Source organism: Centruroides vittatus, unplaced genomic scaffold (assembly GCF_030686945.1).
Source record: "Centruroides vittatus isolate TY-2023 unplaced genomic scaffold, ASM3068694v2 contig_2019, whole genome shotgun sequence".
Classification (NCBI taxonomy): Eukaryota; Metazoa; Arthropoda; class Arachnida; order Scorpiones; family Buthidae; genus Centruroides; species Centruroides vittatus.
This window is the reverse complement of record NW_027121248.1, coordinates 21,852-44,662: the sequence shown is the minus strand read 5'-3', so window position 1 is coordinate 44,662 and position 22,811 is coordinate 21,852. Positions and strand designations below refer to the sequence as shown.

Below are 22,811 nucleotides of genomic sequence, written 5' to 3'. Positions count from 1 at the left end.
ATTTTTATTTCCTGTATTAGCTTTTGGTCAAGTACAGTATTAGAAAACTTTTTTCTTTTCAGGGTTGGTGTGGATGGAAAGATCCTTCTTTCTGGGATGCTTCAGCATTTTATAATTTATGTATGCCTCAACGTCCAATAGAAATCTAAAATTCACACTAGAGCCAATATATATTAATGCACAAATTTATTTTTGTAACTTATATATATATAATTATATTTGTACATATAATTCAAAATAGAAATCTACTTTGAGGATAATAATTTGCATTTACATGAGTTGCCTTTTACTCAATTGTTAAAAGTATTAAAAATCTCAAAATATCAAAAGTTTATTTTCCATATCATCTACCCAAAGTTTTTTTGTTCAGTATGTACATAAATACAATAGTCTGATCCAAATTTGTCTTAAATAAAATTCCTTTCTTATTGAGTATGATTGAAACATTTCCACAGTATAACATTTAGTAGCATTCATTCAAAACAGGAAGGAGATTCTTTACATTCATTCATTACACAATTATTATTTTCTAAGATTGTTTTTCTTCTTTATCATCGTCGTCTCCAAAATTTAACCAGCTCTGTTCTACAATAGCAGCTACTCTCTTTTCGTATTCTCGTCTGTTTTCTTGATAGAGCTGGGCTGCTAGACTATTTGCAGGACTATTTGGATTGGGTTCGTCGAGTAGTGACTGGAAAATAAAAATTCGTAATTGTAAGTATATTGTAAACTTTCAAGGAAAAACAAAAATCAAATTTTACCTGTATTGATGTTAATATTGCAGAAACGTCATAAGTTGGACTCCAACGATTTTGTAATATATCTAGACAGATACTCCCATCTGCATAAACTAAATCGGACAAGAAAAATGCATTAATTTACATGATAAATTTTTAAAATTAATAAACTCAATACAGACAATGACTTAAATTTTAAAATGTTATTTAATATTGTTTGCATTATAAGAAAACTTTTCTAAGAGTGTATATATAATGTAAATTCAACCTGCATAAAAAAAAAACAGTAAATTTAATATGGCCATGCAGTCTGATAAATATAAATTAATTTATTAAATTGACCAGACATAATGCATAAAGTATAGGTATACCTCAGGTTACATCATTTCAAGTTAAGTCATTCTCAATTATACATCGTTTTTTCGTGTATATATATATATTTTTGACAAACAAAAGTCAAGTTTAAGTCATTTTATTCGACTTTATGTGCTTCTAACGCTTTTCTAGTGATATTGCGACTTCAATATTTGTGACGGACAGACATAAAATCATATTACTATACAATAAATAAGAATAAAAGTATATAAAATCATATTAAAATACATTTACAGTAAATGTTACTGTACATCATAAATCCTAGAGAACAAAATATGAAAACATTATGTTTAGCAGTCTTTATTAGTAAATTTAACGTAAATTAGTTTATTTTCTATTATCACAAAATAATTTTAATAACTATTTGTTATTTAACGTTACAAAATCCTTTTACTTTATTTGTTAATGTGGTTTGCTCTAAGATGATATAAAGAGTACTGTAAACATGTACTGTACATATATTTGTAAATTTAGATAAATTTTAATTTTTAATATAGTACAGAAAAAAAGTCATTTGTTTGTAAGCTTAAAATAGATTCTTATTAACCATATATTATTAAAAATGCATTTATAAATAAAATACAGAACTGGAAATGGTTATTTGTGGTTTAGCCTAGTGACAAGTAAATTCGACTTAAGTCTTCTCTGTTGGAACCAATTACTGACGTAAGGTGAGGTATACCTGTACATTCCCATTGTGCAATTTCATTTTCAAAGTTAATCACTTTTTTCAATTGAAATAATTACCAAAAATAAAATATTCTTAAAATATTTTAAGAAAAACATGCTCATTATATGATTTATATTAATATAGGTACTGTACATTTATTACATTAAAATCATTAACTAACACAAACTATATAATAATTTATTTTGTGTTATTAAATTAACTTCAGCAATTACATCACATTCAACAAAATAATTTGTGAAAATTTCATAAATATTTTTTAAATACAGTAGAGCATCGATTATCTGACCCCCGATTAACCGACTTATCAGTTAACCGACCGTGTTCTAGTTGACAAATTCAAATGTCCGCTAGTGACGTGGCACTACAATATTTGGTTATGTCTTGCTACTTTAATATTATTTTTGTTAAATTTTTGCATGTTTTAGCTGGCAGCAGACCATGAAAGAGCTTAGCTTACCATGAAAGAGAGGCTAGTATTTAAACCAGGCCTAATACACTATACTAATAATGTATTTTTTCATACTTTTCGGTTATCCGACCAACCCCAGTCCCCAATTAAGTCGGATAATCGATGCTCTACTGTATACTGATAAAAACAAAAATATTTTTAAAAAAATTAACTGTGTTAATACTTTCTGTTGACATTAATTTAATTAACAAAATTTATATAATTTTGTCATAAAAAACTTAAAGGAAACTTTTGGAATGTCATTTTGGTATATGGTGTAAAAAAAAAATTTAATATTTTGTTGGATCATCATCATCACCACTTTGCCCAACAGATACTTTGAGGAATGATGTTAGCAGTATTCGTATTGACCAGTCAATGTGATACATTTCATGTTCTTTATCATAATTTATTACAATGTCTGATGTTGTTTGTCATTATTCATGACAACTGGGTATTGTTTATAATGCCCATATTCATCACTTAGTCCATAACATATATACACACATGCACTTAATATGTAGAGTCCACCACATGTGTGCGCGTGCTTATACAGTGTAACCTCACTTAACAAGCACTCGCATAATAAGCAAAAATAAATTGTCAAAAATGACTCACTTAACGAACGAATTTTCGCATACCGAATGGCCAAGAGAGGGGAAGTCCCGGATTGTGCACATGCTCCATCTAGCACTCATTCAGCTAGCATCTTAGTCTCACTTGTGATCACACATTTTTCCAACACATTACATATAAACATCAACAACCATAACCCGTTATATAATAAACATGCCAAACGATATGCCAAATTCTTGGGCTGTGTAAAGGCTATAATTTCATATTAGAAATTAATTAATTTGACTAGAGGTAGGCAGTTATACTTCCATCTTGTATTAATTTAATGACCAATTCCAAATTAAATTCCAGAAATGTCTAAATTAAAAATTAATTATTTATAACTAGCAGACCCGGCCACGCGTTGTTGTGGCTCAAAATGTATATATTATAAATGTATAACACTTCCCCCGTGGGGAGAATTTCAAAAAATTCCTTTTTAGTGTACATTCTCTTGACGTACCCTATTAAAATGGAATCAAACACACATCTAAAACAGTATAATAAAAGTCAAGTTCTTCACAGTAAGCCTTAATCCTGTCCCTCTTTCCCGCAAGGGGATATCAAAAAATCCCTTTTTAGTGTATATTCTGTTGATGTAACCTATTAAAACGCAAAAAACCGCATGTAAAATAGTATAATAGAAGCCGTGTTCTTTACGGTAAACCTCAATCCTGTCCATCTCCCCCCAGTAGGGGGAATTTAGACATGTATATTATATAAAAACACGTGCGTATTTGAATGTAACATTTTGTCAAAATTTCAAAGGAATCGGTAGGAACAAACAAACATTATATTTTATTTATATAGATGGACTAAAGCAGATCATTTTTCTATCTATTCTCAGAGAAAAGCAAACTTAGTTCGTCAGAGTTAGCCCCATCTGATGGACATAAAAGCCTTAATCCATATATAAAGATATTTTTGGAAGGGGGGAAATGGTGGTCTTCACATATGCCAGAAACCTTCGCAGGAGTGTATTAAACAATTTCCCAAAGTTTTATGGCAATCGGATAAATGGTGTGGTAATGTATGAAGGACAGACAACAGACATACATTTGTTTTTATATATATATATATATAGATTATTAAATTTAATATGAGATAGAAACATAATTAATTTGACAAGAGGTAGCAGTTAATTTCTAATATTTAATTATAGCCTTTGCATAGCGCAAGAATTTGGTGTGTTTATTGAACAAATTATCTGATTTTTTTGGTTTTCTGCAAATCAAATTCTCATTTCAGGTTGGTTCATTCCATGCTAGAAGAAAAGATGATGATTCATGGTCCTTAACAATGTTTATTATATAATTTTCTTTGAATAAATATTATACATAAAATATTTGAGTATATTTTTCAGCGTGGAATGCATTATAGTATTTTACATTAATTTCTATGGGAAAAATTGTTTTGCTTAACGAGTGTTTCGCATTACGAGTAAGACTCTGGAACAAATTTTGCTCGTTAAGCGAGGTTCCACTGTACACACAAACACACACACACACACACGTACTCATCAAAAGGATTAGTTAATGCATGCAGGCTTGAGATACATCACACTGAAAGGAATTGTCTCTAATTTTGAGAAAAATCTTATTGACAAATTTTGTTGTTTTCTTAAATGAAAACAAAAATAAAACAACAACAAGGGAGAAAATATGAATATTACAGTATACATTAATATGACAGTAATATATCAAACAGTATACATTTAATGCTCAAAATGTTTTAAATACAGTATATCTTAAATACCAATATTTGTGAGTATTCTGAAGTGCTCAAATAATTTTCAAATACTTTGAAAATTATTTGTGCTTTTTACTGAATCACTGAATAGCTTTTTCAAGGGCAAGTAGCATAGAAAAATTACAAAATTAGCTAATTTTTATATTGCTACTAAATTTAACTATAAATTATTTACTTATGTTCTAACTTGTAATACTACAAACACATTTTCTGCCAAAAAAAACATCACTCCTAAATATTAGGGCTTCTAAGTGTGTTAATTTGTGTTTTAAAAATGGCTGCCTTCACATAATAATATTCAAGATTGATATTAAAATCCAATATCAATATTTAACAAATTGTTAACTTATAAATCTTAAACAAACTAGGTACAGTCAAACCTGTTTTTATGCGGGGGATAGGGACCGCATTAAAAAAAACGCATAAAAAGAAATCGCACGAAACTTCACGAATGGCTGTAAAAAATAGTTTTCGCAACACAATTAAAAAAATATTTTTTTTATGCGGTGAATAGGGAACGCATAAAAAAGTCTCACGTAGAAAATAACTCAAAACCGTACGAAATAGAATTTATTGACAACAGATGTCAGCACTTGACTGCATCGTCTGGTCTATCGTCTGTTTTACATATTTTTGTCCAGGTGGTGTTTTGTTGACTTAAAAAGTAAATTATTTCATTTTTCGCATATTCATGCAATAATATTACTATAATAAGTGCATTTATGCTATAATAAGTTTATTTAGCTATAATAAGTCAACGTGAGACATGACGAATCGCACGAGACTAGTCGCCAACTATACCGCACAAATTAAAAATCGCACAAAAAAAACCGAATAAATTAAAAATTCGCATTAAAAAAATCGCACAAATAAAAATCGCACATAAAAAGAGCGCATAAAAACAGGTTTGACTGTATATCAAAAGTTAACTTGATGCACAATTTCTACACTGAAAGATCTTTGCTTCTATGCTTTTGCTTTTATTAGATTTATTAACCCCCATAAAACCATTACCCTGCTCCAGCATTTTTGTTTATAACTACATCCTTCAAAAATATAGGATGTTAGTAGTAGTAGTAGTTAGTAGTAGAAATGTTTAAAGTGCTGTGATATTAAAAACATTAGTTTTGTTGTGAAAGCAAGGTTTCATTTAAACAAACTAGATTGAAAATTATCCAAAGACTGATTAGTTGATATCTCATGGTTAACCTGTGCACTACCAATGTTGTCACCCCCTTTGCTCCAATCCCACACACCAATGGAGATGTGCCTTAAAGCATATAAAAAGGATATGTTCCTGAACTCAGCAATAATCACCTAGCACATGTCTTCAAGACTGTTCATAAGATGTTGCATAAATGTTGTTCTTAAAATATTCCCACAGAAAATAATTGAGAGGTGTAAAATCAGGTGACTGCTCCATCTTCCAGGAAATGTGTCATTTAACCATAATGCACAATTGTGGCTATTGAGGAAGGCCCTATCTTGTTGCCATCATTTTCTTGTAGAATCTCTAAATAGTATCCTTAATTTAAGTTGAGATAAGTTTGACCATTTACCAATCATCTAAAAAGAACAGGTCCACGAGATCACTCATTACCATCCCACATCATTATTGCTGAATATGACCACAAAAGGCTTTGGATTGTCAGTAGCCCAATTTATGGAACTGTGCCTATTTACACTTTCAAACAAATGAAATTTACTCCATCAATACAGATGACATGGTTTCTCAAATCTGGACTGTCTTGAAGCTTTTTGATACATTTTTTTGGCAAACTGCAAGCACGTCTGATAGGTGAATCTGATTCATTCTCATGGAGAGAGTGAATTAGCTTAGAGGGGTATAAATAATGCTTTATTTCATGCTAGATATGTGGATGCTTCAGAATATTCAGTTTAGCAAACAGGTTTCTGGTTGACTGACTTTTGTGGGAACTCTCCAATTAAGGGAAGACAGGCTTTGTTGGCTTTATTACATATAGAGACAGGCCTACCTAAATGTGGAAGTTGCATGTTTCCCATTGTATTGAAATGCTTTTTTTGTCTAGGATAATGTCTTGAATTTTGGTACTGGATTCCCAAATTCAGCTTTAAGATTTCTCTGAACCTCAAGCAATTTTAGTTTCTGAATAAAGTCAGATGCAATAAACCCTTCCTGTCACCATTCTGATCAAGTGGTTTTGGAGGAAAAATATTGATGAGGGAATGTCACTACTTATGTCAAATTTTTCTTGGCACTTCTAAGCTAACATACCTTGTATTTCAAATAAAAATACCAAAACAGTCCCAAAATATTTGAAGTAGGAATTAAAATACTTTTATTTAAAGTACTGCCCAGTTCTACCAATAGATTTCTAAAAGAGTTTGAATAATCTTTTGCAAAATCAACAATTTGAACATGAAGGAGCTATTGAAAAGCATCTTATCAGGAATCATTTCATGAAAGAACACTAATTTTTATGCAAAGACAAATGATTTAGTTACTTGTTGGAAAGCATGTATAAAAAAGTCAATGTAATCATTTTATTTAAATCAAAATTATTACAAGTATTTTTTGTTTGGAATTTTTAGTTCAAAATAGCAATTTCATATGCACCAACTCAACTCTATATAATAATATTTTTTCAAAATGCTTACCATTTGGATGAAACATTTTTGACACAAATCTAACAGTTGCTGGTTTATTAGGATATTCTTCTGTAAATTCTAAAGTTAACTTAAAAGTACCATCTTCAAATGGAGTATCATGTGGCCTAAAAGAAAATGCATTAATTAATTAAAAATAATATATAAACGATCAAATCATTTACATTAATGAATCTTATTTTTCTTTATTGTATTCATTTATAGAAAATATTCGTATTAAAAATACAATATCCTCAGTAATGGAGTTGTTTGATTTAATGACCATTAAGTTAAACTACTGAGGAGAATATTTAAAAAGTAAATTAATATACACAGATGAAATGGGCAAGAAAGATTTGTAATGAAGTTGGATTAATATAGATCATAAATAATAGATAAGGGTTTTTTTTTTAAGTATTTTAATATATTTTTAAAATTTTTCAGAATTCAAACATAAAATGGTAATACTAAATGCCATTCACTTTCCTGAAACGTACATTTCAGAAAATATTTACGATGTGATTCTGGAATAAGTGGAACATTGAAAAATATGTCTTTTTGTAATTCCATAATATGTTAGCACAATGACTGACTTAAATGTAGAGAATATAAAGGTGTACTACACACACAGTACAACAGTGGTTTCCAACCTGTGGGGGGCACGAGACTGTTGCAAGGAGGCATGCAGCTGTTTCCAAAATATCATTTTCAAATACAAACCAAAAAAGTCGAATAGGTGTCAAAAAATGAATCAGCAAAATAGGTATATGTAATCCACAATCCTCGCCGCGAATTTTTCGGGTACAAATGCTAAAACTGGTTTTTCTACAGTAGCTGTCTTAAAAACAAAGTATCGATCTCGCTTAGTGATTGAAAAGGAACTGAAAACCGCGATTTCTTCAATGATACCATGGTTTGAGAAAATTTGTGCCGAAAAACAAGCTCAACCGTCGCATTAAATTTTTATAATGTTGTATTAATTATATATTCTTTTTTTTGTATTTTTGTAAAATTTGTTTTTATTACATTTAAAATTATTATTTCTTATAATAAATAATTATTTTTTTATGTATATTTTTACATAATATTGTATATTATTTTGTAGCCCATTAAATAAATTATAATATCAGTTGAGTATTTATGAAATTAGATTGTTAAAAAAATTAAGGGGGCGCAACAATTTTTTTAAAGGGGGGCACAGGTACAAAAAGGTTGGAAACCACTGCAGTACAATTTTCCATCTTTGATGCCATTTTTTCAAAAATGTGTGAAAATCTATAATTAATGTGGGGAAAGCTAGAGAGAGGTTATAACATTTTTTGCATGTTATAACAAATTCTTATCTTTGGAGATTCATGGAAGACATGCCACTATCTCCAGAACAGTGCAAAGAGTCTTAGCTGCCAACAAAATGTTACATTTCACAAAATTGAAAACTATCCTCCTTTAACTTTTCATAATAAAAAGTATATGATTGGTCATATACTTTGTAAGGTCAAGAACCACTGTTGTAGAGTGTTGGTCTTATGTTGTAACTATATAGGGTTAACTGTATTTTTTGAATTATCTGTCTAGGAAGCAAGATGATATGCCAAAAAACATCTCTATCAACCTTCATTACCAATTAGAATCTGCAAAAACAACAAGAATATATACACAACACAATTATGGCAAAACAATGGATTACCAGACAGTAGAATATTACTGCATATGAACTTACAGATATAAATGTTCTGATTAGTTATGTGAATATAAACAAAATCTCTCTTAGCGGATTATGAATATTCACAATATACCAAGAGAACTAGTCAAAACTGGCAACAGAGAAGTTACATTTTCTAATATATATATTTATAGTAAAAATAGCATTTTATGTGTAACTTATAAAATAGTGCTTTATACAGAAATGATAAGCTGGGTATATAATGCTAAAGAAATAGTTAATTATTGTATAAAGTTTTAATATACTTACCCAAATATAACAGCATTCCACATCATAATATTGTTATCTGTTGGTGCTCCACTAACCCCAGCAGGAGGGTCTTCTTGTAATCTATTTAAAATAATCGAAGTTCTTTAAAATGTCTATCATCAACTCAATATTTAAACAAATTAAACAAATGCTATATTCTTATTGCCAAACTGTAAATTAGCTAAACAAAAATAAAAGATTTTTTTTAGTAATAATTGGTTAAATATTACCTTACAAGTCTTTAAAAATAATATATTCCTCATCACTAATATTAACAAATATATTCTTCAATACTGACTATTTTCTCATCATTTTACATCAGAATGATTAACAGCAAGCATATTAACATACCAATTTGGACAAGCCAGTGAGCTAGAGCCACTTACATTTTAATCTTGAACAGATTAAGATGATTGTAAAAATAAATTATTAAAAGCAATGGAGTCAGAATTTTTCAATCTTATGTAATTGTACTATCAAAGAGTACACAAATTGGGTAATGAAAATTTGTCATTGTTGGCTTTTTAAATTATATTTGTACTAGCAGGTAGGCCCAGTGTTGCTCGGGCAAAAGTAACAATAGCGAAGATTAAGATTTTTACATTATAGTCACAAAAGAAAAGGAGTAATTTCATCAACAAACTAAGTATTTCTAAAGAAAGGTCAAATTTGAAAATCGAATGTTCCAATATTGTTTGATTTTCACGAAGTGTTCTGATTATATCGTTCGATTTTCATCGAATGTTCTAAAGAAAAAAGGTAGAGAAAAACTGAACTAATCTGTTTAAATTTGAAAATCGAATGTTCCAATATTGTTTGATTTTCACGAAGTGTTCTGATTATATCGTTCGATTTTCATCGAATGTTCTAAAGAAAAAAGGTAGAGAAAAACCGAACTAATCTGTTTAAATTTGAAAATCGAATGTGTTCTAACATATTACCCTTTTTCATTTTTCTCTTTTTTCCAGAGCCCGTAAATCTTGCACATCGCTTTCTCTTGTTCTCCATTGTTACTTAACACTTTGGTACTTAAGTTTGGTACCCTAACTGTATACTAAATTTCAGCTTTCAACTCTTAACAGTTTTAGCGAAAATTAAGATTACATTACAGTCAACCTTACCCGTTTTCACAGAATGCAAGAATTGGGTCCCCCATTTCCAGACTAATTAGAGAATTTTTAGATGGGTCTAAAAATGTGTTCGATTTCCCGCAAAAACAAAAAAAAACTGCATCTGCATCATGCACGTCGATTTCTCTTAACAATTCCATTGTTACTTGACACTTCCATTGTTAATTGAAATCCTTAATCCTGTCTCTCCCCCCGTGGAGAGGTATTTCAAAAAATCCCTTCTTAGTTTGCATTCTTGTGACGTATCCTAACTGTGTAGCAAATTTCAACTTTCAACTCCTAACAGTTTGGACTCTGCACTGATTATTATTATTATTATTATTAACTCGTCTTGATTATATATATAGATTTGTAAGCCCTACTGAGGAGGCCAGAAAACTGACAAAATGCATTTAGGAATAAATATCATGTAATAAAAAACAGTATTTTTTTCTCTATGAAAGACTTGTTTGATTTTTTAACCTTTAAAAAATTCTATTTCATTTTTAACAAATGGTTTAGAGTTAAATAAATTTTTAGTTCTCTATAGGTCAGAAAAGAAAAAATTTAAATTTTCATGTACTCTTTGATGGTACAATTACATAAGAGATTAAGAAGAATAAGGTTACAGCATTGAACTAAAATTTATTTGATTTTGTTATAAATGCTTAAATAATAAAAATGTATCTATTTTCAAAATTTCTCAACAAAAAATTAGTGAGCCACCAGTTTTAACCCATACAATTTTTTCATAAAATAGATAAACCAACATAAAATTTCATAAGTCATATCCCACTTTATGATGGTGTACTAGCAATTTAGTAGTTATCAAACTTTGAATTTTGATCTGTTACTGGGCTAATGATATGCTGTATGATATTTTACACTGGTGCCAGGTATGGCACAGCATCCATTCAGCCTAGGGTTGTGACCTGCACCTCACTGACCTGGAAATGGTTATTGAGGCCTAAATATTTCAAATCATCCACCTCACTGGGTTTGAACCGTTCTCTCTGAATTTTGAAGGTATGGCTGGGTTTAATAATTACTGTATTTACTCACATATAAGACGAGGTTTTTATTCATTTATCACAGCTTCAAATTCCTAGGTTGTCCTATAGGCACAAGCAAAAGATTCTTTGTGTTTTTGAAAATAAAATTTTTGTGAACTGTGTATTTGCACTTTATTCTGGATGCTTACCCTCTTGTATTTAAAAACAGATGAATTTTATCTGGATCGTTTGAATCGTTCTTGTATATTGTCAGGAGTAAAGATGAATAGCAATAGGAAAAGCAAAGCTTTTGAATTGAATTCCAGATTGAAATTCCAATTTCAAAATCAAACGGGAGCACGATATAAGTTTTAATCTATTCCCATGTGAAAAATGATTATTCAGAAATCAGAATTTGGAAAAACTCATAAGTGTAATTGACGAAGAGTGAATGAGTGAATTCGACTGTTAAGAATTGGCAAAAAAAAAAAGGTTCCGCTTTATGTGAACAAATTATGTTGTCAATTTTACAAGATTTTTCCTTAAAGATTAAAATGCTAGTAATTTTTGCAGGACAATGTGTGCATTTACATGTGCATTTGATATTTTACTTGTGATTAAATGAAATAAAATTAGAATTGTATTAATAAATCTAATTTTCTTTATTTTGATCTTTAAAGTCACACCACATCCTATATGTGAAGTCGTCTTATATTCGAGTAAATACGGTATTTCTCTGGTTTTGTGAATTATTATGCAATTTAAAAATTTGAATTTTATATTAGAAATTTATACGGAACCTGTAGTAAAACATTTATTAATATCAGTTAAAATATTTACGATAAATGTTTATTTACTTATTCAGTGACAGTAGTTAGTTATTTAACATATAATATTCAACTTACAATGAATTCATCAGAATGTAATCTACTGTAAATGAAGGAAATCTGTAATTTATTTTGAAAACTTTAAATAAATTTAAAGAAACATAAGTAACCAATTGTTTTCTCTTTAGTTATTATAATAATCATCTAATCTTTTAATCTGATTCTAAAAATTTGTATTATTTAATTAGATCTTAAATAAGCTCCTGTTTCAATTAATAATCTAACCATATTTAACATTGATTTTAATATTAAATAAAAGAGCTTAATACAATTAAATGTCAGCATACAACTTTAATACTAAACTAAAAAATAGAACATTTATAAACAAAGTTTTAATATTTTTTTAACAGAAAACATTTATTTTTATTATTATTTTACACCATACCATGACAATATTTTCATCTACAAAAAATAAGCTTGCAGGCACCAATAACTAAAAAACAGCTAAAAAACAAAAATGATTGACCTACATCTTAATTTATATTCTATCAATAAAAACAGGCTTAAATAAATATACTAAAAAATAATTTTTTTATATTAATTCAATTTATAAAATACAGTAAAACTTCCCTTTGTGACCAACCGTTCTTTCTGCCTACCTTGAATTTGTGACCAACAGAAATGTTTGGCAAAATTTTTCCATTGATTTAAAATGGGATATAGACTTCTATTTTGTAGCCATCTGTAATATGTAACCATATAGTTTTGGTCTCTTCCACCAACTCACCCTCTGATATGTGACTATTTGCACAAGATTGTGTGGAGTTACTTCACAAGCAATTTCCTTGTTGTATAGATCTGCTTTCTTTGTTCTGTTTCCAGGAATCTTATTATGATTATCACTAACCAATGAAATATAACTTGTCTTTAGTAATAAGAGAATTAGGGTGGTTGATGACTTCTTTTGGCAACTTGCATTTGTTGACAGAACTGTAAACAACCATAAATTCTTATAACTAACATTTTTGGCCTTACTCAAAAACCTTCATCAGATTACATTACTCTGAATATCAAAAATGTTCACAGAGCATTTACATAGACATTCCATTTCACTAACCAAGTGTCTAATATTTCAAAACTGATTGATTTGATAAATCAAACTATTAATAACATGAAAAAATGTTTGACAAAAGCAGTAAGTTTACCATTAATACAAACAGATTAATTGCTTAAAATAGTTTAATTTGCTATTAAAACTTATCTTAAATTTTGAATACACATCCTTCTTGTCTTTGCGATTTATTGAAAATTCTGTAATAATTTATATTGAAATAAAAGTTATAAATAGCACCCACTTTGATTTTTCCCTGAGTGATCACAAATGGAAAGTTTTACTGTATACATACATTTAGAACTAAAAATAGTGTTTGTTTATAGATTACAGCAGAAATAAACATAATGTATTAAATTGATATTTTGCCTTGTTTCAACTATTACATTCTGTAAGGAGCATTGCTATTACTATAATTACTTTACAAGCAATTATTTATTGTGACATCGTCACAATGCCAGGCTGCAATTTTTAATTTATTTAATTTAAAATATATGCTCTCCACCTCAAATTAGTGGCTTGGCTCTGTATATCATACTTGTCCTTTAACAATACAGTTGCGCCAGTCATCTATTAACTGCTTTCAGGGAGAACTTTTTGAATTGAAATAGCATGACTTCCAGCTTGCATTGGAAGTTTGTATACAGTTAAGCAGAGCCTCCTGTCCCTAAGGTTTCCGTATCTGGTCTCAGATTTCTATCTAACTCTGTTGTTGAGATAAGGAAAAACAGATGGATGGACGACAGTGGGAATTTATAGGTCTACATTTTTTTCAAATTGCAGACCAATGAATAATACTGTGTGAAAAATATATCATATTACACCTTATTTTTCATTGTAACAGTACTGGAGTTGATTTTTCATCTCCTACTATTAATAAAAATTTCCAAAATTTTCTTATTAACTAATTTAGACACAGTCAAGCAGATTTCTGCATGTGATGAAGTGAGAATTAGAGGGTTCTATCTAACTTGGAAATAATTTTACAACAGAAGAATTTGAAATTGAAAGTTTTGCCAACTTTTGCAGATTAGAACCAAACTGTCAACCAAAAACTTGCCTCTACTCCTCTAATGCTCATAAAATGACAAAACTTAAGATCTGCCGCAAACTACAGCTTTGCGAGAGCAAAACTCTACCAAATGTGTGTTAGCGTTAGTTTGCAGCAGCTCTAACAGAAAGATGATTGTCCAAATAACAGATTAAAGTAAAAAAAACAAAAAGTGAAAGAGAATTTAGATAGACATATTGTGAGTGAGAACCAAAAGGATTCTATTTATTTATAATGTATTCATTAATACTGAAGACAGACTAATTTATTGTTGAAATTGGCAGCATTTCTAAATCAATTTTCACTAACCAAGTAATACAAAAAGAGAAAAAAAAATCAAGTTTTAATTTTGAGCTATACTTTTATACTTAAATTTTTAAAAATAACTCAAAATATTTGATAATTTAATAATTGAATTACTATTTTGTCATAATAAAAATTTGTAATCTTATAAATGATTTCAGCAATTATGAATAAAAACCATAATTATTTTAAAATTAAAATTAATTTATTTTTAAAGTAGAATTTAGCACAAATGTAAATTTGTGTGTATTTCTTTACAAAAATAATAATCACCAATATTTTTAATCAACAGTCTTTTCAAACAATACCAGTAATAGTTTATGATTGAGAAATCATGAGAAATTTCTTAAAAGAAATATTCTTTGTTAATGGCTTAAAAATTTTTAACAACAGTTACTGAGACCATTAAATATTAAAAAACAATAGGAAAGGATTCATCAATATTGAAAATAAACTAAACTATTTTATCTATCTTAATATAATTTCAACAATAATTGTTATTACAAAAATGAATATGTATTTTATTTTATTTCATATTTGGTAATTATATTATCCACATGAAAATAAATTTATTCATCAGATATTGCTATATTACAACTTAAATTTGCAACTACAGTTAGAAATATAAAAAAAAAATGTGTCTTTCCAAACTTAATCTTTCAATTTGTTCTTTTTAATAAATTTTGATACAAGTATGTGTGTAATTTTTATTCTTATAATATAAATATAGCAGACTTTTCCAGTCTATTTAAACTTTAAATCCAATGAAAGTGGATTTGCAGGGACTGCACTGAAAAGCTTCATGCATAGTGTCAGCAGTTTCTTTATTCACACTTGTTCTTCCAGTTCTTTTCATGTCACTAACACCAGTCTCTAAACTTATATACCCAACCTTTAATTCTTTTTGTATATGCTGGTTCTTATCCATACTCTTTTCTGAAGTTTTGCTGAATTGGTGATTTTGTCTCATGAAACCACAGAACATGTTCAGCTCTCTCTTGTAACAAAGCCATTTTGATGATGGCATTGCAGTGCCACCTGGACCATTCAGTTTACATAACAGTCCAGTATGGGGAACCTCGAAAAATCAAACTAAATTATGCCTCAAATCACAGGTTTCTAAATATAGCAGTTTTCACATAGTGTTTGTAATCAGGGAAAGACTACAACCACTTTGTATGTTTAAAATATTCATATGAATTAAACAAATAATTCTGCTACAAAAATAAGATATTTTTGCATTTAAATATTCTTAACACATCAAATACTGTATTAAAAGTTTGACAATAGCATATGATAAAAAATGACTAACAACTTATAAACTTTGTGGTGAATAGTGGAAACAAGTACAATGATGTGATGAAATGAGAAAAGTGATTGACTTAAATTGGAAAAACAAAGCACCAAACACAGAAAAATGGAAAAAACTTAAGATCTTCATCCAGCTGTGGATCAACAACGTAATTCAACGCTTGTGGATGGTTTGTTGAACAAGCTGAAAATGTTTGCAAATAAAAAGCATTTCCTTGGCAAAAGTAAGGCATTGTATATGATTTTAAGTTACCACTAAGGGTGTGTTTTAGATCAACAATGGTTGATCATGATAACAACACACATACTAAAACTGGTCTTAATTTATTCAAATTTGTCTGCTTTATCTTAGGAAAACCTAACTATAAATCAGAAATATGCTATACTTAATTTTTTGCAAAAACAAAATTACATAAATACAGAAAAATCTCACTCATAAAACTGATATTTTTTCTTTAAAAAAATTAAGAGATGTACTTTTCTAATGCCACATAATGTTGAAAAGAGACAGAATGCATATCTTTCTCTGCATATCTTTTTGCATACTTGAATAAATGCACTGTTAAAACATATGACAATAAAAAAATATATATATAAAGCTAAAATTAATAAACTTAAAAGAATTTAATTATCAATCATCATCTCTTATTTTACATTTTTTAAGATCTCACTAATAACTTATAAAAAGTTTATACCATCAAATAATTTGTACTGTCATATTCAGATATTTAGCAAAACTTAGGAAAAATTACTTTTAGGTACTCTGTATATACACTCGAGTCCGCATAAATCAACACCCCAAGGGAAAGTGGAAATGTGTCGAGTTATCCAATATGATGACTAAAATAAAGTTGAAAAAAAAACCACAAAACTACAAATAGAAAAATACAGTAGTGCTTATACAGTACATGAAATGCATCTCTGACCATTCATCACTGGCACTAAAGTTGGTTTCTAATCCAAGTACCTCAACAATTTCCATTGCTTTTTGTTTCAGTATCACCCTGAAATGAGAAGATTTGATGAATGAATTTGCTTTAGCCAACATACCAGAGCATCTTCGACATCTTTGTATGGAGACTTTCTCTGGTGTTTGAGACAGCTGAAACAAAGACCCAAGAAAAAGTTTCTTAATTTCCTTTCTTTCTCAGAATTCCCGCCAATGTTGTTGGAAGGTTTTCTTGTTTTGCAAATTCACCTTGTAAAGTTTTATTACATTCAAATTCAAGTTTGTATTTTTTCTTCAGTATAAGTGTTGTTAGCTTTCGGATACTCATTTCTAACAGAAATGTGAAACGCTGCAAATAAAGCATGAATAAAAGGTAAGAAAATGCAAAGTCGGATTCTGCTGTGAGGTTAAGCTGTGTGGTCTGAACTCATTTTTTCAGGAGGAGTTGACTTATCAGACATCTAAACGAGTATGGGACAGAAAAAGTATGTCAATTTATTCTGTGGTGATGAGTTAAACATTGTTGAGTAAACCAGAGTTTTTTTTAACATTAATGCCTATGTAAGTCAGTTGGAACCACAGAAAACTGACTACTTAAGTGACAATGTCTAGTTATATTTATGACAATTCGTGTGGGTGGAATAGTCTTTAATGCATTTAAGAGAAGACAGACGTGTTTTTTCATCTATGGCCTGGAAGATTTCTAGTTCATTTTCGAGATACATGCCAGTACTTCTTTTGTTCTCTAGTATTCTTGATTTGTCTACCTTGGCTGCTTTAATAGAAACATCAAGCTTATAGCCCAATAATTTGGCAGTTTGTTTGTCTTTAATAATCAGTTTTATGAAGAAAAATTTCATACTTGCAGACTTCATACTCGTTTGTATCCTTGCCCAATTTGCACAACCTTGCAGTTATTGAAGCTACTGGGCATTAAAATTAAAAATTAAGACAGCATAAGCACAATTATTAATAGATATTACAGGTTCTGACAAGTAAAGAATTTTTAGAGTCCTGCCACAAATAAGCTACATATTGATTATTGACCATTTGTGACATGCCACAACAAGCAAAAATTTAAAAAACTAATAAGTAGGTTTAAAATTAATAAATACAAATGCATTCTGACAGTTTATGAGTTCATTATACTTTTTATTTGCAAAGTTTCCTCAACCTTAACACAAAATAAGAAAAAAGTGAATTTTTAAGAAATTTGCAGGATTTCCTGGGTTAAAAAAACAACTAGGATCCCGGGATCCCATTTGAGAAACCCTAATGGTTCTCCACCACAAAAATTAAATAAATAAATGCACTGTCTGCTGGTAAGACTTTGGAAACTCTCTTCTGGGACACTTCATTTGGATAACACCTATCACCCAGGATTTTTTGGAGAAAGGAGTCACAATTAATGCTCAGTATTACTACACATTGATAAAAGGTGCTGTACAAAATGCTACTAATAAAAACCCTAGAAAGTTATCCAGAAATGCCATTCTTCTCAATGACAATGCCTAGTTCCACATGACAACTCTAGCTGAAATGCACCAGGAAATTTTGTCCCATGTCCCTTATAGTCTGAACTTAGCCCTCCTGTGGTTACTATTTATTTGGGCCCTTTAAAGAGCATCTGGGAGGAAGGAAATTCAAGACAAATGAAACATTGCAGAAAGATGTCCTGCAGTGGCTATAATAAGCAGCCCAGTTCTTTCTATCAGCAAGCTCTACAATGATGACAATGGTGTCTGGATGCACACAGGAAATATTTTGAAGAATGACATAGTTACAGCAGTTGTTGGTGTATCGTTGCAAAGCATCCGGTTTCAGTATAGATGTTTATATGTATAAACTGACATAATTTGGTGCTTGTCGGATTTTTCATTTTTCTGTAGATGTAAGTCTTGGTCAACATTGAACAAATCTTATAAATTATAATATTAGTCTATTTCAAATCATATAATAAGAAAATTATATAAGACAATGTATTAATCTTCTATTTTAAAATAACTAAATAAATTTAAGTTAGAGATCAATGACATTTTATTTTTCTATGTTGTTTTTTTACATCGTTATTAAAAAAATAACTTAGTAATTTGGGCAATTACAGGATATTTTTGATTAAATAATTTCAGTGTAAATATTAATAATTCAAATTTTTGTATTGTAAGTATCTATAGTTAATAACAATTAATTAACAATTCCAAAATAAATACAAAAAATAATCAATTCTGTTTGATCTCTATATTTTTGGCTTGTCATAACTTGATAATTGCCAATACATAAAAAGCAGAGATGATAGATAATTTTACTAGCTAGTTAAGTAAAACTTGTGACAACTAGCTCTTGAATTTAAAAACAAACTTTTGTCAAATGATAAATTTTAATCTCTCATCTTTTTATTATTATAACAAATAATTTTACATAAAAATTTGTATTTTAAAAAAGTTATGTAAATATGAGAGTTTATTATGATTAAACTAATTTTGTACATTTGGATAATTTATTAATTATGATTTACACCAAGGCTATAGTGTATCATACAAGCAAGATTAATGAACTGTGTTTACAATTTATTGCTCCTACTTGATACCTGTACCAAATAGACCATGATATGTCTATTTAGAAAATAAATTTTAAGTGTTACGTTTAAGTTTATTTTAAGTCAATTACCTTGAGAGTTGATGTGATAGATTTCAATTTAATATAGGCAGTTCACCTATATTTTGAGTAATCTTTTTTTTTTTTAAGAGTTCAAGTAAATAGCTAATTTAAATAGTAATGTTAATAAATATTAAAATGCTTTTAATTACATATAATAATTGTGTTTATGTTCAAGTTAACATAATACATTTAAACTGCAAATTAACATTTCCTTGTATAAATACATTTTGGCAAACTACCTTTTCAGTTTCATACTTTTGATATCATATACTAAATTTCATATACAAGTAAACATTTTAAAGAGTAAGAATTTTCACACACAAGTTTTTTATAGTACAAATATGTTGTGTTTTATTTTAACAGTTAACAAGAGTTAAGTCAAAAATATTCTCCTGTGTAAATATATTAAAACCAATTTAAATAAATTGTACTATTAAAGTTATTATATTTGCTTACGTCCATATTCAGTAAAGAAAAAATAAAAAAGAAAAGACATCTGCAGTATTTATTTAGGGTAGTTATTTATATCAAATCGCATACACTGGTACAGAAAGACCTTCAAAATCAAAACAGTTACAGTATGTTTAAAAAATTGGCATATATTTTTACTAGTAGTACATAAAAAAAGTCACTATAACAACAATAAAAACTTAATTTCTAATAATTTCTTTTTTCTGAAAGAAATTTTTAAATCGAACGGTTTACACATTTCGAGAAATACTGATTATTATTATACACTTTTAAAGGGGGTATTCTGATCATCATACGAGAGGCAGTTGTTTCTTGCCTGGCAGCACTATCCTTACAAATAATAAAAAATTAACAAAGAAATGTGTATTTTTCTAAAAAATTATTCACGAGTGTTACAAGTATACATATAAACATGCTTATTTATTGAATTACATAGCATTTTCTATCATATATACAAATACTTTCCTACAATCAATATTAATATTTGGTTAATGCAACAAAATATGATTCTTTTGAATTTATATAAAATTTACAATTTTTGTTGTAAAGTTTTTAAACAAATAGAAATCAAAACACTTATTGAAACTGAAAGGAAGTAAAGCAAATTGATGAGAAAACATATGAGAAAGGAGAATATAAAGATTTCATTGTATTTAAATGCCACATCTTAAAAATTTATAATGTCATATTGTATATTATAAAAAATATTAATATAAGATAGAAGTTATATGTGAATAGCCTACATAAGTTGGAGTGATATTTCTCAATTAGTGGTAAATAAAAGGAAAATTTTCAAGATGAGGTCTGTGATGATGCAATGATGACTCTTGTCAAATCATATATTAATAATAATTACCTTTTAAAATCTCTCATAAGTCTTCTACGTGCTGGAGTTGACATTTTTCAATCAAACTAATTTCTATTATCTCGTAAAAAAACGTAAAAAACTTAACAAATGTGCTGAACTTACACCACTTTACAAATTTCTACCTTTACTACGAAGATACTGACGTCATTAACATTCTTGACTACGATTCAGGATGTGAATTGTGACGTCAATGAAAATTCTAGAATAAATTCACGTAATTAAAGTACCGTAATGTAATTAATAATGCTTTGTATTTTTTAATGTTAATATTAGTATATTAAGACTAATATGTTAATAATAAAGATGTATTACTTCATTTTTAAAATAAAAGAAAGTAAAATGGAAGAAACAAGAAATGCTCTTATAAGCAATACTAAATCGTAACGCGTCATAGATTGAGCGGAATAAAAATTAAGCCACTTTCTGTAGATAAAAAAAAAAGTAAATAAAGATGAAACCTATGCTTGAACAGGCCTACATTTTTCAGAATACCGAAAAGAAAATTTACTTGAATAATGTTATAGCAAAAGATGAAAAATATTCATATTCATAGTGCTGTTTTTAAAAATAACATCACAAAAATAAATTAATAGGGATTGTGATTATCATTGTTGATAATAATATATGCTTCACAGCGATCTCCAGTCCGATTTCTAAACAGGCATTTTTTTTAATAAGGTGGACAAACGTTTATTTTCGCAACACACCCGATTTGGCGGAGTTTATAACACCATACGACGAGCAAGAAACAGATCATGCAGCAAGTTTGTTTCGTTTGTAATTATAATTAAGTTTTATTCGAATGATATTAGTTACTTTCAGGTCATTTTATTATATACAGTATTTAAAAGCGAACAATGCCAGCTAAATATAAAAAAAGGGCATAATACACAGTGTTACTATTTTAGTCTTTTATTGGGCTGCAATTTGAAAAAAACTGTAGACCTTTAAATTCTCATTGTCGTCCGTATATGATGTACTGGGGGCAAGCCATTACTAATTTGAGGTGAAGAGCATATACTTTAAATTAAATTAATTAAAAATATGATTTAGAATTGCAGCCCGACATAGTGACAATGTCACAATAAATAATTGCTCGTTTCAGAATTTAGTTTATTTTTTCGATTTGGTTTATAGTTTAAATACTTAGTTTATTTTTTTGTGTAGTTTTTTCTAATCTTCTTTTTGCAATACGCATTTACTGTATTAAATTTTTTTTACGTTACGTGATTCGCAATGTTACTAACCTTAACATAATTATCAACCTTTATCATAATTTGCAAACATATTCCAATAATAAATTTGAGTGTGTCATAATCGATAATTGTAGCATTATTTTGCCATTTTAGATTTTTTCATTTTGGTACAAAATCCACAACAAAAACATTTTAATTGAACGTAGCGAGCAAGCTTCCTTGGAAGCCATTCAAATTGACAAATCGCCGAAACATGTCTTGCGAAGTAATAGAGGGGTTGCGGCCGAAGTTCAAACATTAAATTTGTACGGCAAGCAGTACACGTTTGACGTTTGAACTCCAAGTAAAAAACGCTGCGCCACACATTTACGTTGCGCACTAATTCATGGGATATTGTTGAAAAATGGCGGAACACGTTTAACAACGACGAATGTTACTAGCGAAGCCCATTTAGGGTTAAGTATGGTGTAAAATAATTAAAAAAAAAAAACTATTTTTCACTCAACGTTAACATGTCTGTTCTTTTGCTTTTTTATACCAGTCCACGTTCAGTTTTGAGTAAATGGATTAGTGACTTGGAATTTTTTAGTCTCCAGAAGTCAGAAAGGATAGGAGAATTATTTTTCCGTGTGCTAATTAATAGTATAATTGGGTAAAGAATGTATTGTCTGTAAGAGAAATATATTTTTTCTTTATTATACTTCATCGTCCTGGCTTATTTTTAAAAACTTTACATTTCGTGTTTATGAA

General features: G+C 28.8%; 1 protein-coding gene across 1 annotated transcript; it reads right to left on the bottom strand.

Moving 5' to 3' along the window:
- Positions 1 to 169: 169 nt before the first annotated feature.
- On the bottom strand, positions 170 to 21,030 carry LOC136970529 (ubiquitin-conjugating enzyme E2 A-like). The gene is made up of 5 exons (XM_067264965.1): positions 20,854 to 21,030; positions 9,216 to 9,296; positions 7,256 to 7,371; positions 762 to 850; positions 170 to 691 (listed from the first exon to the last, which is right to left on the bottom strand). The coding sequence occupies exons 1-5, from the start codon at positions 20,895 to 20,897 to the stop codon at positions 530 to 532; spliced, it is 492 nt and encodes a 163-aa protein (XP_067121066.1). The 5' UTR covers positions 20,898 to 21,030; the 3' UTR covers positions 170 to 529.
- Between the last annotated feature and the right edge of the window lie 1,781 nt (positions 21,031 to 22,811).